Here is a 16751-nt window from a genome sequence, read left to right on the forward strand (position 1 = left end):
TAATTGTAAAGATAGGTTTAAGTGCCAGCCAAAGGATACAAGCTATACCCAAAAAGGACACACCAAATAACAGTGAACGTGTAGAACTAGTTTAGTACTTTTTTAGCTTTAGCAACTACTTAAATAAACACTAAGAATAAAGCAGACAGCAAGCGCAAATTTTCAGTCGACTTCCAGCTTGCGAAAGGAGCCGCTGGTGCCGCCCAGTTCACCGGTGGCCCAGGCATTGGCCAGGCCGACGCGCAGTTTCTCGTTTGTGCCATATTGAGCATCTTCGGCAAAGTAATCCTTGTGCGCCTGCAGCTTTTGACGCCAGTAGTCCAGGGCCTCCGCCTGGTAGCCATTGCTGCCGCCATACTCGATGGTCATCGCCTCGGGCGGCAGATGCTTGTACAAATCCTCGGATTTCTTGTGCACTACAAACTATTCGGAATAATCAAGGGGATTAATAGGAATTCTATGCTTAAGTGAGTCGGATTACGCACCTTCCAGGGCAGCTTGGCTGGCAAAAAGCTGGTGACAAAATTAAAGATGGTCTGACCCGAGGGTATCATGTTCACCAAGTGAATCTCTGCGAAACGCAGCGGCAAACACTGATCCACCAGCATAAAGGTCTTCTTCAGCAGAAATGGATCATATTGCATCATTTGTTCCATGTTGACATCACGTGCGTCCACCACAAAGAATAGACCCGCAACAGATGCATTATCGCACTCCAATGCAAGCAGCTCCAGCAGCATGAAGAGCAGCTTGAAGGCTTCGCGGGGATTCGATTGCTTCGGATCGATCTTACAGAACTGGGAGATGATAACACGTGGTCCTTGCGGGTTCGCTGGTCGTGCGGGTATGACATGTATACTAAGATGGGTTCAGTTACTAATATAAATGTAGATTATAGAAGAAGAGTTGGGGCTTACCCGCGATCAAACTGCCGCAGGAGCGCCTCGTCCACTTGCCGCGAGCAGAGCACCTCGGGAAAGGCATTGCGCAGGGAATAGTAATTGTCAATGCGTCTTTTGGTTTCCTCCAAACTGAAGCGACAACGTCGCAGAAAAGCCAAAATCAGTCGCTCATCCGTGCGCGCCTTCAGATACGGCGATTTGCCAATCCACGTCTGCAGTGTGGCTATCAAAGCCCCGCGCTCCGCCTGCTGCTCATTGCACTCGGACAGGGCGAGCGCCGAGAGTTCCGGTGCCAGGGGTCGCAGTCCGGCCATGTTAGCGCTCTGATAGCTGCAACTCGAATGCCGAATGGCTGACGCCCAGTGAGTGAGTAGCTTGGGCGGGCTATCTAATCAGCAACAGCGACCTGGTAATAGCTGGAACGCTCGCTGTTAGATATCCAGCGAGAGATATATGAATGTACATACATGTGTACTTGGCGATAAGCGAATTAAGCGATATACTGTTTATCTATGCGGGGTACACAAATTTAATTGATCGACTACAGCAGAGCTTTGACTTAACAATACGGTTGGACCGGACAGGGTCACTGTCAATCCCAGTTCAGCCTGCGAAAGGAGCCATTGACACCAAACTCGGCCTCGTACATGGCTACCTCGCCCGGTCGTAGCTCCTCAACGGTGCCATACTTGTACTCCTGCTCAAAGTAGCCACGATAGCTGTTTAGCAAATCCTCCATATAGGCAACGCTCTCGGCCATGTGGCCATTGGTGCCGCCGTATTCCTCGGGCAGGCTGGCTTTGCCGATGTGGTCAAAGAGTTCCTCGCTGTTTTTCAGCACGCGTATCTGCGATTCAAATCTCGATTAGCTGGACGGGATAAGGTCATTCGAGAGTGCTAATTGAGCTCACCGGATAGTTGACCTGCATGCTGAGCACATTGTAGAGAAACATAATGGGGCCTTGTATGTCCTTCGGCATATTGATGACATACACTTCCTTGATTCTCAGTGGACTGCAGTCGTGCAGCCAGTTCCACCATTTGCGAAAGAATTGCTTATCGAAGCGGCGCATCCCATCCGAGGTGACGCCCTCCAAATCGATAATCTCACAAATACCCGCCACAGATGCGTAATCATTCTCCAGCGCAACAATTTCCATCGCCATGGAAGTGAAATGATAAATCTCGCGCAGACTATACTGGTTGGGATCAAGCTTGCCAAAACGTGCTATGAACAGGGCGGTGCGGTTGTCACACTTGGGCAAATCCGGATACAGGCAGATCCTAAAATGTCGACAGGCTACATGATGTGGTGTGATTCCTCACCAGCTACTTACCCCAATCGATTGATATCCAGCAGTCGCTGTGTGATATAGCGATTGCTCATAATTTCTGGAAAGAGATTATAGTAGGTGAAGTAACGGTCCAGGCGCCGCTTGGTCTCCTCCAGGCTATAGCGACAGCGGCGCAGAAACGCGATCAGAAAGTCGTCCTCGGTGCGGGCGCGCAAATGTGGCTGCTGGCGTATCCAGACGCGCAATATGATGATGTCCTGCTGTATCCTGTCGGGCGTTTCGTTCAGCTCCTGCTCGGCCAGCTTTGCTAGCGTTGGTGACAACGGACGTCGCATCTTGTTGCTGGCTATAGCGCTTATGATTCCTGTTAATTGGGCCACGGTTGGCTCGATTGATTGGCTAATTTGATTATCTTATCAGGCAAATAGTTGGGAAAATACGACCTATCATTTGGCAAAATAAAATACAAATCTGCATAGAACAGCTCTCGCTGACAAATGTGTATGCATGAGTGTGTGTGTATTTACTATGGGGCAATATGGTGTATGTATATCGAATAGTTACATCCGGCGCCTTTGTCCCGCGGGCCACTTAAGTGCACCCCCCCGACCCATTACCACGGTCGCTCTGAAATGTGATCGCCGTTTTATGCTTGAAATAAATCTGACGCTAAATAGTATCCAGCCTGTGTGTGCGTTTGTTTTGAGCATTCAATTTGAGTGCCCGTCACAGAGACACGACATGTGTAGGAGGTGCTGATGAGCGGAGCACCTACCTTCAGTACAGCAAATTGCTCTGACATGGCGCTGTCAGCTGTTGACAGGCACACGACGTGGACGTGGAAGTGGACGTAAACGTGGCGAGACTGCCAGGAAGCGGATCAGCTAGCTGGAGTTGCCGCTGCTTTGGCCATACTCCAATAACTCATAACACATTATGGGTGGGTTGCGCACCCTGGGAAATGGTAGTGCGCTTTGATCTTCTCCTGACGAGAGCAGCGCGTGTAAATGCCCTGACTGCATTCTTATTGCTTATGACACAAACATATCGCTGCCATATTCATAATGAGCCTCATTAACTTCATGCACTGCAAACACCACAAGAACAACAACTCCAACTACATCAACTTAAAGAAGCACTCAACACTCTCGCTGGCACATCCCACAGGGCCTTTGGTATTGGCTGTTCAAAAAAGAAAAGTAAACAAGTCGGGAGTGCCCGACTTATAGATACCCTGAAACCAGCGACGAGCTGCGAGCTACGCTTCGAGTGTGGATCTTGATTTTCATTTATAAACGAACTCTTTTCCATTTCTACCGATTTTAAGTCCTACGTCTTGAGCAATAAACATAGATTATGCATTGCAATTGTATTTTTCTTTATTAGAGTAAGATAGATAGTATAATAATTGGTGGAAAGGATCAACTCTCCTGAGTCAAAAGTAATCTATCGTTGCACTATCAATCTAACGTTGATATCGACACGAATTGGAGCAGAGCAGAAATAACATTTTTTTGAGGCAATCTACTGGACTATGATCAGAAATAAAATAAAAGTGATTACTTTAGTTATATAATGATTGATCAAAAGTCTTTTGATATGGCAAAAATAATTTTAAATTTTGATCTGAGCATAATAATTGAGAAGCGACTACATGGATAGACCGAAAGACTTTACGCACAGTCAATATGCTCTATTTACCCTTTTGTGGCAAGAAGTATACAAAAAAAAGGGGCGTGGGTGTGGCATGTAATTGACACGCTGCTGCCTGATAAGTGTATTTTGTTGTAAGCACTTGAAAGTATTTCCCAAGACGCATTGACATGCTGTTGCCACTTGCCACTGCAACATGTAATGAACGCATTAAATTTACCCCAATATAGCCCGTACTTAAACTGGGCACCAATGAGAAATGGCTGCGCTTATCCCCAAAACATTTTCATCATTTGTTGTGCATTTGATATTAAAAGTATCTTTTATTCTTAAATTATTGCCAAAAAGATTCTCTGCGGTGCACTCATTGGTCATACAGAAATTATGAATATTTCATGTTTAATTTATAGATTTACATAAAACGCCCCATTTTGTCGGGGCCAGATGCATATACTAGATGCAGCAAATGCATGTGCTGTGCGCTCAATTGACAATCATATTTATAGAGCATGTAAAAAAAAATAAGAAGAACATTTTATTTGAAGAAAAACTTAAGAAAATATTTATACGAACGATGTTTTCGGTTGGTCGTTGTCGCCGCTCGACTGCCAGTTGTCACTCAACTTGATCCGAAATTTCGTTTATACTTGCCGTGCCACCTACCCATGCCCCATGCCCCATACCCCAGACCAGACTGAGACGGGGCGGTGCGGCGGGGTAAACGGCAAATGAATTTTCATTGTAAACAGACGTGTTACGGCAAATTGAGCAGCTTAAACAAATTTCCGTTGTCTTGGTCGTTGCGCTTGGACAAATCTCCAGAGTCAACGCATTGGGGAGCATCCGCATCCTGTTGCGGGGCAAATTTATTGGCTTCCTGCGCTTGTCACTTGAGCGGAGCAGAGTGGCAAACATGTTTTCTATCCTAATTGGTCCTTGGGGCAGTAACAACGTGCTAGGCGCTACGTGCACCGCCGGCTGGACCCTTGGCTATATATAGATTATATCACTTTACGCTATGCTTAACCCATTTTGTAGTTTCCTGGAAGCCATTGCAGATCATTTGTAGACCACGGTGTGCCAGGAGCGAGCGGGCAGACGCAAATTAAATGCACCGCGTTGACTGTCATTGAGCGCCACATTAACGGGCAAGTTTTCGCTGTAAGAATGAAAAGTATCTTTGAGATACATTCATAAAATGCAGTAAATGCTGTCTAGTTCTTCGAGTGTCTTCGAGTGTTATGCACAATTAAGAGCCAGCCACTTTAGCGCAGATGCCGCCAAAAATAGCAGCAACATCTGCAGGACGTGCAGACACTTGAGTGTTAGACAAGACGCGTGCCACATACCCATTGTACAAGATCAGCGCCACGGTGCCATCCGGTCTTTGGAAGCCCACCGCGCTCAGCTGGGCGAAGGACTCGGTTTCGTTGGTTCTCGCTTCGATCCGCACGGATTGCTCCGGAAGAAACTTGCTAAAATGCCCGATGGCATAGTATATGGGCTGCTTGTAGAATTCGGTGCGACTTGTTGTATTCACGATCACCGGAGCATCCACATAATTGTGCACATAGTTTGGACCGCCCTGCTCGTCTAGCACCAGATTCCAGTCTAGCCAGCCGTTGAAATTGTGCAGCAAGTCCTGTATATAGGCACGCATATAGCTCTCGCCACGCCCCCAGTTGCCCAGCTCTGGGCCGTGCGTCTGCCACGGTTTGTCGCCGATGCAAGATTCCGTATTTAATAACAATTTATTTGGCATCTCTGTATGGGCATCATCTATAAGCTTTGGTCCAAAGATCTCATCCCAATACCAATGCACCGCCAGGCCATCAAGATAGTCGAGGGCATTCGAGCGAGAGGCGCGCATCTATTTGTGAGAGATTATTAAGTTTGAATTATTTATGTTCACCAAGTGCGTTTCTAAGGCAGCTGGTACTCTATCTAGATGCTATGCTATAATTACGCATTTCGTGATCAAATTATGCTGTAAGCACATTTTGATATGCTATAAAGCTACAGTTTCTACGAACTTCCAGCTTGAAACCATCCATCAATATTAGAAAACATATTGCAGAATCAGAATCCTACGTGGGTAGATTCAAAGAACCTACGTAACTTTATCACAGTTTCATCTGTTAACTTACCTTGCGAAACCAGGAGGGATACGTATAGCGCTGATCATCGTTGCCAAATATGAGCACATGACTCTGCTTGGACTTCTTGATGGTCGGTCCCAGATAATCGCCGAGCCAAATCGCCTATTAAGGAAAATCTACTGTATAAATGCTTATAATTATGAATTGCTGTGCCAACCTGCTGCCAGGGCGTCCAGCCCATACTCATAAAGTGTATAAAGATGAAACCAATGACGCCGTTTAACGGCTCATTGCCAGTGGATATGGCCCAGACGGGCATATTTTTAGACTGCATCAGTTCGAGAAATCTGCAAAGAGTGCACATTAATGCTCATTAAAATAGCCACCGACTGGTAAACTTTGTCGGGCACCCACTTCAAATGGTAATCCGCCCAGGCTTGATAGTATTCCGATTTCAGCTGACCGAAACCCGTCCATCTTTCGTTGCTCTTCATCCATGTAGGCGCACTCCAAGCAGCGGCCATAATTTTCAGATCATTCAGTTGGGCAACTACTTTAAGGCGTTTCAGCTGTTCAATTTTCTGAAGATCACGTGAATCCAGTGTGCTAAAGTTGCTCAGTGATGGATCATTGCGCGGCAGCTCGTTGTAGGCCCAGGGCTGTAGATCAAAGTCGGAGGCGCCAATTGACATGCGTATTGAGTTATAGCCAATGCCATCGGCGTGAAAATAGGATCTATATCAAAATCAAATATTCGATTAGAAATCCACGTATGATCTCCAGGGCATATACATACCTATAGACATGATCCTGCAAATCGATTGGCAGTTGCTTTAAAATGTGCGACACGCTACCCGTAAAAGCGCCTCCAAAATTTGTTATTTTCTGATAACGCAGTTCGCGTTTAACTGTTAACTGCACGGTCTTAATGCTCACATTGAAAGCTGTGTAGTGTTGAACAAGAAAGAGAGAGGGAGAGCTTAAGTGTTGAATAGTTGATTTTGCAGCGTTTCAATTACCGAAGCGTTGAGGAACGTTGGCAAATTGTAGCCAGGCTTTGTTTTGCTCTACAATAATGGAGTCCGCTACAAAGTTTTCATCAATCCATTGATGATCCTGCACTTCCAATGCCTCTTTGTCCAGAAAACTGGCATTGGCTTGCTTGAAACGCAGGCCATTCTGTAATTAAAATTATTTTTGATTATGTATTGCATTTAATTAGTATTCACATTTACCTTGCTAGAGCTAATTACCACAATCTGAGCGTTGTCACTTAGAATCGGCTGATCTAGATAATCGCAGTAGCTGCTGTTGCAGACGCAAACGCTGCCGTAGCTTGTCTCCCTCAGCTGGCAAGGTGCTGATAAGGCAGCTGCAACTAGCGCATGTACAGGTAAAAATTTAATCAAAGGTACACAAATTCACTTACCTCCCCGTCGTGCCCACAAGCCAAAAACGAACAGCAAGAACAGCCAACACGCTTTCATTTTTGCCCCGAACAACACGAAAACTGCAACGAAACTCGCGCTCCGAATGCGCCCTCACAACTGACTCGAGAGCTGAGCTGGGCTGGGTTGAGCCGTAAAATTGCTTGGCGCCAGCGGCAAACGCGTTTCTCCTAATCAATCGCAACCGAATTCGCTGATATTTATTAGTGTAAATAGGTTTAAGTGGGCTCTCATATTGTTGTTTATGTTGTGCCTGCTACTTGACCTGCGCCAGCTGTTGATCTGATAAAGCGGCCGGCGACGGCGAGCTGCGAGCGACGCGCCGTATCGACTGCGCCACTTGGAAATCGTCTCACGGATTTGGCAATCCAAAGTAAAAGTTATGCAAAAGGTAGTTTATTGCACTCTCTTCGTTTAATATGAGAGTTGCTTTCACAGCCGCCTCTCTTTATCTCTATCTCTCTCTCGCTCTAAAATACGAAGTGTAAGTGGTCTGTTAAAAGATACTCTCTATTCGAATCCAAAGTAACCCAGCACACATTTGCACTCGCTTTGCTCACCTTAAACTGATCCAAAGATAAATATTTTCCTTAAATCAGGGAATTCGATGGAAGTTAAAAAAAATATATTTTAAATATTAGACAAATTTATTGCGCATTTAGTTGTAGAGTAAAGTGTGTATAGACTTGGCGGGCACATTGACTTTTAGGTTTCCGCGCACAGTATCCACGACACTGATATCCAGGTCGGCGCGTCCACTATTGAAGAGGACAGCGACAATCTTCTCGTCAGGTCGTATGAAGGCCACACAATCGAGGTTGACATTGCTGGCCACCGCCTCGATAAGTACGGAGCCCTCAGGCACAAGCTTGGAGAAATGACCCATGATATAGAACATGGGTTGCTTGTAGAACTCAGTATAGGCTGGCAAAACAAAAATTGGTAATGAAGATAGGATGAGCCGAATTCGATGAGCGTGTGCAACTGCTTACATGTCGTATTGGCAATAACTGGAGCGTCAACAGTGTTGTTTACATAGTTTGGACCACCCGCCTCATTCAAAATGATATTCCAGTCTATCCAGCCATGGAAGCCATCCTGCAGATGGGACAGAAATGAGCGTGCAACCTTTTCTGCGCTCTCCCAACTGCCCAACAGAGGAGCTGCCTTTTGCCAGGGCTTGTCGCCAATACAAGACTCAGATATTATCTGTATTTTATTGGCCATGAACTCGTTGGTGTCTTGGACAAAGCTGCTACCAAATATTTCATCCCAATACCAGTGCAAAGATACACCGTCAATGTATTTGAGCGAACCTGGGCGAGTGCGGTTCATCTGCGAGTGGATTGGGTTAGGGATAAGTTTGTCGAAATCAGTATAGAAAAAATTGGACTCTTAATCGTTTTACCTGTTTGAACCAAAGCGGACTGGTATATCGCTGATCATCGTTACTGAATATGACTAGGTCCTTGTACTTTGAGTTACGAATTGTGGGACCCAAATTGTCGTCCACCCATACAGCTTGCGTCTGTGGTGTCCAGCCCATGCTCATAAACTTGACGAAAACCATGAAAAGTATTCCATTTGTTGGCTCATTTCCAGTGGAAATGGCCCAAATCGGCAGACCATTGTTCTCCATCAGTTCCACCCACTTGAGATGGTAGTCGGCCCAGGTCTGATAGTATTCGCGTTTTAGGCGCCCGAAGCCAGTCCACCTATTGTTGGTCTTCATCCATGGTGGCGCACTCCAGGCAGCTCCCTTGATTCGCAGATTTTCGACGCCCGACACTTCCTTCAGTCGTTTGATTTGCTCCACGCGAATAACATCACGATCGTCTAGCTTATCCATGCCGGTCAGTATAGTTTCGTTTTCGGGCTGCTCGTTATAGGACCAGGCTTCCAAATCAAAATCGCAGCCGCCCATTGCAACGCGCATTAAATTGAATCCCAATCCCTCGGCGGCATAGAAACTCTTGTATAGATGGTCTTGAATGTCCTGCTCCTTATAGTTTTCCAATAAGTAGGACACAGCTCCCGTGAAGCTGCCACCGAAACCTTCAATTCTTTGGTATTGCTTGCTGCGATCCACCTTCAGCGTGACGGAGCGAGTGATGCTGCTGGTCGGGGAGACAGGTTGCGAGAATATAGTGGCTAAAGCCTGATCCACTATCCGCGATAGGATTGTGCCATTGCTGGCCGTGGTTTCCGCAGCTGGCTCTTCATAGTCATTTATGGTGTACATTTCTTGAACTCCAAAGTTGCCCTTGTTTAGTTCAAAGCGAAGCCCCTGCTTGCTGCTAGAGATCAGCGCGAACTCATCATCCTGGCTCAGCGTGGGATTCTCCAGATAGTCGCAGTAATCCGCTGTGCAAACACATACCTTGCCATATTGAGCATCTTTAAGCTTACAAGGAACGGTTTCAGCCTGGCCACCTGGGTAAGCACTTTATAAAACAGGTGTTCTTTGTGGTATCTGCATATGCCTGATACCTACCGATTGCGGCTATCAGCAGCAACAGCAAAGCGCCAAGGAGCAAATCATTTTTGCACCTGAACATTTTTTGACCGATCGCTTGTCTAGAAGCCCGTTAACTGAATCAATTGTTCAAAGCATAACCGACTCAAGCTTTTTTTCTACTCACACCTAATCTTAACAAATAGACCCCTGAAGTGGTTAAATGGGATAAGCACTGTGCAATTAAAAAGTTGATTACGGCTCATTTATATACAATAGAAAAATCTATTAATCGCTTATAATCGAAGAGTGCGGATAAGCAGGGGGAAAATAGAATAAAATCGAAAATGAATATGTTAATAAAAGTTCCACTTGCCCAATTTTGGTTTAATTGATTGTCTATCCCTCAATGATGAAAATAGCGCAGCTGCAGTCTATTTCTTGAGCTCTGATGATAATTTTTGCGAATTGGTTATCTTATCGGGGACATACCTATGTACCTCGATTGCCTTAAGGAACTCAGCTGAGATTAGAATTTTATACTAAAACAGGTGTTCAAAAGATTCTTAAAGGCAAATCAATTAGAAAAATTAAATGCTAAGTTGATTAGTATTCGAAAAACATATGTAAACATATTGCAAACTTAAGCAAAATGGTTTCTAATAGAGCTTTTAGTTAAATAGTAAACGATTGTTTGATGACTTGCATTAAGGATGTCAATCTACACACACAAAACTGGGCCACAGTCAACGCATAAACACACTCGGCAAGTGTCAATCTCTCGCTCTCTTCTCCGAGAATGTCCCCTTGTTAAATGTGCTTTATTGTGTAGCAAGCAATTGACGCAGTTCGTCACAGATTTATGTTGAACGGCAGCTCTCTTGGGACTAAATTTAAACGGCGAAGAGTTCAATGAAATGGAAAATGATTCGAAAGTCTGAAAAATCTATAGCATGCTTATCAGGGACAAGGCAGGTTGCAGGCCTGCGAGTCGTATGAACTTTAAGCGCTTTAAGTGGGTGTGGCATCGTGGAGATGGGCAAAGCAACAGCCATAACAACAGTCTGGTAAGCAGCAATATAACATACACCAACAACAAGAACAGCAACAAATGGAGTGTGGGCGACAGAAATGTACCCTGTACTGAGACTTAGTTGACCAAAAATAATAAATGTAATAAAAATTAATAAAATATTTGTCCATAATAAATATCATAAAACTGACTTGCAACAACAATCATGGAGCTGGCTGGGAGATCGATAAATTGTGAAATGCTTGCATAATTGTTTTCTTTTTTGTTAGGGGTTGCCAGTTAGTTTCTATTCCAATTTGTTATTAATTCATATTTGATTTGTATGAACACTTCTAATCTATTATATTTAGTTTTGAATTATAATATATTTGACTTTAATGTTACCAACACAATGGGGTAGTGCATACGCTCCACTCTTGAACCACATGTTGAATTCAGATGATTTCCTTTCCTAGCTGGCGCTCGTTCACTGTGATTCGTGTGCTCGTTCGTTTCGTTCGGCTCGCATGCTGCCAGTAAAAGCATTTGGCGGCCTGTTGCAACCTTTCACTAGCCACAAACGCGTTGACAAGGCAGCAACACCACCTGTTGGTTAAAGAGCGCGAAAACTCTGCTTCTAAACAAGCTTTTAAGGCTGTGTGCGTGTGTGTGTGCCTGTGCGTCTGCGTGTGTGTGCGTGAGTGCCTGTGCGCTTATTATTGTTTAGCATATTTTGCGGCGCCTCTCTGCTCGGCCATATGCCAGTGTAATAACATTCAGCCTTTGTGCGTCTGTATTAGTGTTGCATATTTATTTGGATTCGTGGCGCGCGTGTCATGTCGGCGAAGTCAACAAGTGGCCAGGCAGCGGCCAAGCTAAACATTTCCGCCAGGCGCAGCTCAACACCTCAGTCGAATGGCATTGAGAATCGCTGCCTAATAGCGGGAATTGTGTACATAGCTCTACTGCTGGACAATGTGCTGCTGACCGTAATAGGTAATGCCAATTAAAAGATAACAACAGCGAGATAACAGAAACTAAAGTGTGCCGCTTACAGTGCCCATTTTACCTGACTATTTGGCCAGCCTTGAGAAGCCCACCTTTGAGGGTTATCGGCTGGAGGAGGGCGCGCCGTCCCCCACACCGATGGTACATCAGCTTGCTTACCGCAACGAAGGTCACGCGCAATTCTACATGGCAAAGCATCCAATACCCGGCAAATCGATGGTGAATTTCACTTTGTTGCAGCTACTGACGACCACAACGATGCCAAATATGCCGCCGCCCAGCAATCATTTGGGCGGCACTAATGCGACGACAACCACAAAGGTCGATACCACAGGCAATTTCAACAGCCTGAGCCTGACGCACGAAAATGGCTCCATTGGACTGCTGTTGGCCATGAAAGCGCTGGTTCAATTGATTTTTAATCCCATTGTTGGCAATATGTCGAGCAAGTGTGGTTACCGACTGCCCATTATGGTGGGCACCTGCTTTCTTTTGCTCTCCTCGCTCGGTAAACTTGCAGCAGGCTGCTCACTTTTGCATATCCCTCTATTATGCTTTCGTTTCAGTGTTTGCCGTGGGCGAATCATATTGGATGTTGTTGCTGGCTCGCGCTATTCAGGGCGTGGGCTCCGCCTGCATTGGTGTGTGCGGCATGAGTCTGGTGGCCCAGCACTATCCAGAGGAGGCACGTCGCTCCAAGGTCATGGGCATCATTCTGGGCAGCATTGCCTTGGGCGTGCTATTGGGCTATCCTTTTGGTAGCATACTCTATGATATGGTGGGCAAATCGGCACCCTTTGTAATACTCGCCACGGTCATCTTTTTGAGCCTGGGTCTACAGCTGCTCACCATGGACCTTTCCGTGCAGCCAGAAGTTTTGGTCGTGGAACAGAAGACTAAGTGGCGCGCGCTTCTCGAATGCAAAATGATTTTGGCCATTGTGATTGCCATTTGGCTATCCACTTCCACAATGGCCATACTGGAGCCGTGTTTGCCCATTTGGTTGATTCAATATCTGCATCCGAATAAATGGCAATTGGGCACAGTTTTTATACCGGACTCCGTGGGCTACTTTGTGGGCACCAACTTTTTTGGCAGCATCGCCTATCGTTATGGCCAGCTAAAGGTCTCCTGCGTCAGCCTGCTGTTGGTGGGCTTTGCCTCGATTCTGGTAGGTATTGTAGGATGATTGGCTTCATTCTGTCTGCTAATATTATAACTTTTTATACAGATACCCAGCGCCACGACTGTTGCTCAACTACTGTTGCCCCACTTTGCCCTGGGCCTAGGCATTGGTGTGATCGATGCGGCCCTGGTTCCACTTCTGGCCACTTTTGTGGATGCCACACTGGCGCAGGATGAGCTCGGCGAGACCAGCAGCTCAACGTCGAGCTACGGCACGGTCTATGCTATACAGCAGACATCCGTGAGCCTAGCTTACTGCCTTGGTAAGACTTTGTTCATCCTCTGACGCTTTCTAGCAGTTTGCTTCATATTTGGCAGCTCCTTTAATTGGCGGCGAGCTGGCACAGAGCTTTGGCTTTGCCTGGCTTATGCGCATTGTGGGTATCTTCAATATTCTATACGGCCCCATATTGGTTTATCTATATCAGAAATATGATCCGAAAGTAGGTGCTTCAAATAATAATCCCAGGAAAGTGTAATTTTTCTCATATTTTCATTTCATTTCCATGCACGCACAGCGCCTGAGGGAGCATCAAAACGATTTGCTCATGCAGAACAGTGGGCGTGGCTCACGCTATAAGCAGCTCTACAATTCCATGGATCTGGAATAATTACTGCACTCACTTTAAGCTCAAGCAATATATGTCAACAACTTACCAAATCTCTATGAAAAGCACAACCATTAAATCCCTATACCTAAATGTCTTTTGATGTTACTCGCAAAACTACTTGCCCTTGACATAAAGTTCATGTGGACACTAAACTAAATATGTGTGAGAGCCTCGGCTGCTCTCATTACACTTTTGAAATTCATTCGGCACACAACTCAAAAGAGTTCAAAATTAGTCGAAAATTTTTTCTAATATTGCAATAAATTAAAAATACATGGCGCGTCGACCTCTAGGTAAGCGTTGAATAGGCCCTTTGAAGCACCACAGCTAATGGTTCTCTAATCGACAGGCCCTGGTCCCGGCGCTTACGGGTTGCCCACAACCGTGGGTTATGAAAAGCATGATACCCGTAAGAAGCGCATGCCGCAATACTCCTTCGGAACGCGCACGCAAACGACGGGTGCCGATCCTGGACCAGGACCGGGCGCCTATCAGGTAGACAAATTAACGCGCTATGGAATGGGCGGCGGTTTGCAATATACCATTGCCCCCATGACAAAAATTATTGGTAAGTTAAGGGATCAAATAGTTATTCCTGCTGTTTTATTTGGGCTTCTGTTCTGCAGACAAAAGAATTGGCCCCGGCCCCGGCGCATACGATGTCCATTTAAAACCGTTCTTCAAAGGAGTCAATGCACCAGCTTATTCCTTGGGAGTGCGTAACAATTATAGTTTTAAGAAGTGTGGACCCGGTCCGAGTGCTTATAATTATGAGGTCAATCCAATTAAGCCAGCCGCACCCGCCTATAGCATGTGGGTATTACCTACAATTGTTATCCAGACTATGAACTAATTAATTTTCTTTAAATAGGGGTATACAAACCAGGATTAAGGGCAAGGAAATTTCGCCTGGTCCGGCTGCTTATGGTGCAGGCGATATGAATATCAGATTGAATCGCGCTCCTGAGTACTCAATGAGACCCATTTGCAATATGAGAAAAGATACCCTGGGTCCCGGTCCTAATTATTATGATTTGATGTACTATCGTCCTGGCAAGACTGGACAAGCCTATTCATTCGGTGTGCGCCATTCGCCCTATGCTCCACCCATGGTAGTTAGATGTGATAATATGTAGATTTGCAATATTAGAAAAAATTTTATGTAAATGAATCCTAGTAGTAATAAAGTGTGAAATGTGCGTTGAATGTTTAATGTTGCGATCATCAAAAAATGTTGCCCTCTATATCATTTGTCGCTTGTTCTTGTATGTGGACCCACCAGCGTAGGAAGTTTTCGCTATCCCAACCACATGTTGAAATTTTTCGGCTCAATTTCACATCAATTTGCGAATAAATTCTCATCTATAATTCTTTTACACAAAGTCCTGCAAATCCAGCACCAAGACAAGCGCAAAGAAGTTTTTCAAATTGGATCTTTAGAAAACGTCAATTTTTACTATATGACGGCTATATTATGTAAAAGATATTAAATATTCTTGGCAAAATATTACGACTCTTGTCAGACAGTGGAAGATTTAAGTTTCTCGGTCACCTGCTCCTAAGTGGGCGTGTTTAAACGGACAGCCGAATGCACAGAAACAAAATTCTTGTTTTATTCTTCATAATGGATTTAAGCGTAAAAGCTTATCTGTAAGCATTTTTATTTGAATTTTTTTAAAACAAGTTTGCCATGGCTTAAGTGTTATGTGAGTCCCAGCATAAGGTATGGGGCTGTCTGAATGTGATTCAGTTTACATTTGGGAACCGTACGGACAACTCGCAAGAGTTTCAAAATTCAAGCCTTTTTTTCTAATATTGCAATAGACAAACATGGCGCGTAGACCTTTAGGTAAGTGTGTTAGTCCTTAAACGATACTATTCTACAATTTCCTCGACAATAGGTCCTGGTCCCGGCGCTTACGGGTTGCCCCCAACCGTGGGGTATGATAAGCACGATACCCGGAAACAGCGAATGCCACAATACTCCTTCGGGGCTCGTACCAACATGATGGGTCCTGATCCGGGACCAGGACCAGGTGCCTATCAGGTAGATAAACTTACGCGCTATGGCCGAGGAGGGGGTTTCCAATACACCATGGGCCCCATGACAAAAATTATTGGTAAGTTGACGTACAGCAAATAGTGACACGGCCTTAATAACTCGATTCAATTGCAGACAAAAGAGTTGGTCCCGGTCCCGGCGCACACGATGTTCATAATAAGCCATTTTTCAAGGGGGTTTCTGCGCCAGCCTACTCATTGGGTAAACGGAATGAATTCAGTTTCAAGAAGTACGGACCTGGTCCGAGTGCCTACAAGTTCGAAGTCAGTCCCATAAAGCCATCCGCTCCAGCATATAGCATGTGGGTATTATGTTCGGTTGTGTTGTTGGCCTTGGGCTAATTGCATTTGTTTTAACAGGGGCATCCAAGCGAAGTTAAATCGCAAGGCCGATTCGCCTGGCCCGGCGGCATATGCTGCGGGAGATCTGAATCTTAAGCTATGTCGTGCGCCTCAGTATTCCATGAGGCCGATTTGTAATATGCGTAAAGAGAACGTTGGTCCCGGTCCTAATTACTATGATTTGATGTACTATCGTCCTGGAAGATCGGGGCGCGCCTACTCATTTGGTGTGCACCACTCGCCATATGCTCCACCAATGATTGTTAGATGTGATAATATGTAAATTTGCAATATTAGAAAAATGTCTTAGTAATAAAATACGAATTTATAATTAACTTGAATATTGTTCTATGTCTGTACGAATTATAAGCCCCATACGGAGTTAGGTTCGCTATCGCGAGGTTTGCTAAATCTCGGGATGGGATGTAGCATGTAGTCTAGCTTTAACCTTTTGCGAATTGACGTGGAAACAAACCCAAGAGCATTCCCAAAATCTACTGTATTTGAACTCGGATTTTGAAACAGCTGCTTTAGCGGAACTTTTTCGACTAACTGCCAATTTATTTCTGGGTGTTCACGAATTATTTGTTAACGGTATCGTTAGGAGAATCATACTTGGTACTAGCTATGTCATTTGGAATCGAAAAATAGCAGCCCTGGTGTATTCGAAATCTCCCCAT

General features: G+C 45.1%; 7 protein-coding genes across 9 annotated transcripts; 3 read left to right on the forward strand and 4 right to left on the reverse strand.

The window, feature by feature from the left end:
• Position 1: 1 nt before the first annotated feature.
• Positions 2–1219, reverse strand: LOC115771849 (alpha-tocopherol transfer protein-like). The gene is made up of 3 exons (XM_030717731.1): positions 918–1219; positions 486–858; positions 2–423 (listed from the first exon to the last, which is right to left on the reverse strand). Exons 1-3 carry the CDS (start codon positions 1214–1216, stop codon positions 163–165), a joined length of 933 nt encoding a protein of 310 aa, XP_030573591.1. The 5' UTR covers positions 1217–1219; the 3' UTR covers positions 2–162.
• Positions 1220–1494: 275 nt separating this feature from the next.
• LOC115757661 (alpha-tocopherol transfer protein-like) lies at positions 1495–2532 on the reverse strand. The gene is made up of 3 exons (XM_030697977.1): positions 2240–2532; positions 1814–2186; positions 1495–1749 (listed from the first exon to the last, which is right to left on the reverse strand). Exons 1-3 carry the CDS (start codon positions 2530–2532, stop codon positions 1495–1497), a joined length of 921 nt encoding a protein of 306 aa, XP_030553837.1.
• Positions 2533–4163: 1631 nt separating this feature from the next.
• Positions 4164–7516, reverse strand: LOC115772105 (lysosomal acid glucosylceramidase). 3 transcript variants are annotated; one of them, XR_004019018.1, is made up of 10 exons: positions 7379–7516; positions 7185–7327; positions 6969–7128; positions 6746–6893; positions 6364–6684; positions 6167–6296; positions 5998–6111; positions 5200–5720; positions 4424–5009; positions 4164–4325 (listed from the first exon to the last, which is right to left on the reverse strand). XR_004019018.1 is itself a non-coding variant. In XM_030718070.1 (9 exons), exons 1-9 carry the CDS (start codon positions 7434–7436, stop codon positions 4910–4912), a joined length of 1695 nt encoding a protein of 564 aa, XP_030573930.1. In that variant the 5' UTR covers positions 7437–7516; the 3' UTR covers positions 4164–4909. The 3 variants fall into 3 exon arrangements, 2 of the variants coding, with proteins under 2 accessions (XP_030573930.1, XP_030573931.1); XM_030718070.1 differs by having other exon boundaries at positions 4164–5009; XM_030718071.1 differs by having other exon boundaries at positions 4164–5009; positions 7185–7321; positions 7379–7514.
• A 539-nt stretch (positions 7517–8055) lies between these two features.
• LOC115771715 (lysosomal acid glucosylceramidase) lies at positions 8056–11312 on the reverse strand. Its single transcript, XM_030717535.1, has 5 exons — positions 11293–11312; positions 9892–9974; positions 8806–9830; positions 8390–8732; positions 8056–8321 (listed from the first exon to the last, which is right to left on the reverse strand). The coding sequence occupies exons 1-5, from the start codon at positions 11310–11312 to the stop codon at positions 8056–8058; spliced, it is 1737 nt and encodes a 578-aa protein (XP_030573395.1).
• A 23-nt stretch (positions 11313–11335) lies between these two features.
• Positions 11336–13768, forward strand: LOC115771828 (synaptic vesicular amine transporter). The gene is made up of 6 exons (XM_030717708.1): positions 11336–11860; positions 11922–12380; positions 12439–13043; positions 13104–13320; positions 13376–13500; positions 13576–13768. Exons 1-6 carry the CDS (start codon positions 11701–11703, stop codon positions 13666–13668), a joined length of 1659 nt encoding a protein of 552 aa, XP_030573568.1. The 5' UTR covers positions 11336–11700; the 3' UTR covers positions 13669–13768.
• An 88-nt stretch (positions 13769–13856) lies between these two features.
• Positions 13857–14855, forward strand: LOC115771827 (outer dense fiber protein 3-like protein 2). The gene is made up of 4 exons (XM_030717707.1): positions 13857–13961; positions 14018–14236; positions 14295–14481; positions 14540–14855. The coding sequence occupies exons 1-4, from the start codon at positions 13943–13945 to the stop codon at positions 14802–14804; spliced, it is 690 nt and encodes a 229-aa protein (XP_030573567.1). The 5' UTR covers positions 13857–13942; the 3' UTR covers positions 14805–14855.
• A 560-nt stretch (positions 14856–15415) lies between these two features.
• LOC115771826 (outer dense fiber protein 3-B-like) lies at positions 15416–16412 on the forward strand. Its single transcript, XM_030717705.1, has 4 exons — positions 15416–15517; positions 15570–15788; positions 15845–16031; positions 16090–16412. The coding sequence occupies exons 1-4, from the start codon at positions 15499–15501 to the stop codon at positions 16352–16354; spliced, it is 690 nt and encodes a 229-aa protein (XP_030573565.1). The 5' UTR covers positions 15416–15498; the 3' UTR covers positions 16355–16412.
• The last annotated feature ends 339 nt before the right edge of the window (positions 16413–16751 follow it).

Source organism: Drosophila novamexicana, unplaced genomic scaffold (genome assembly GCF_003285875.2).
Source record: "Drosophila novamexicana strain 15010-1031.04,08,12 unplaced genomic scaffold, DnovRS2.1 tig00000108-arrow-pilon, whole genome shotgun sequence".
In the NCBI taxonomy this organism is placed as follows: Eukaryota; Metazoa; Arthropoda; class Insecta; order Diptera; family Drosophilidae; genus Drosophila; species Drosophila novamexicana.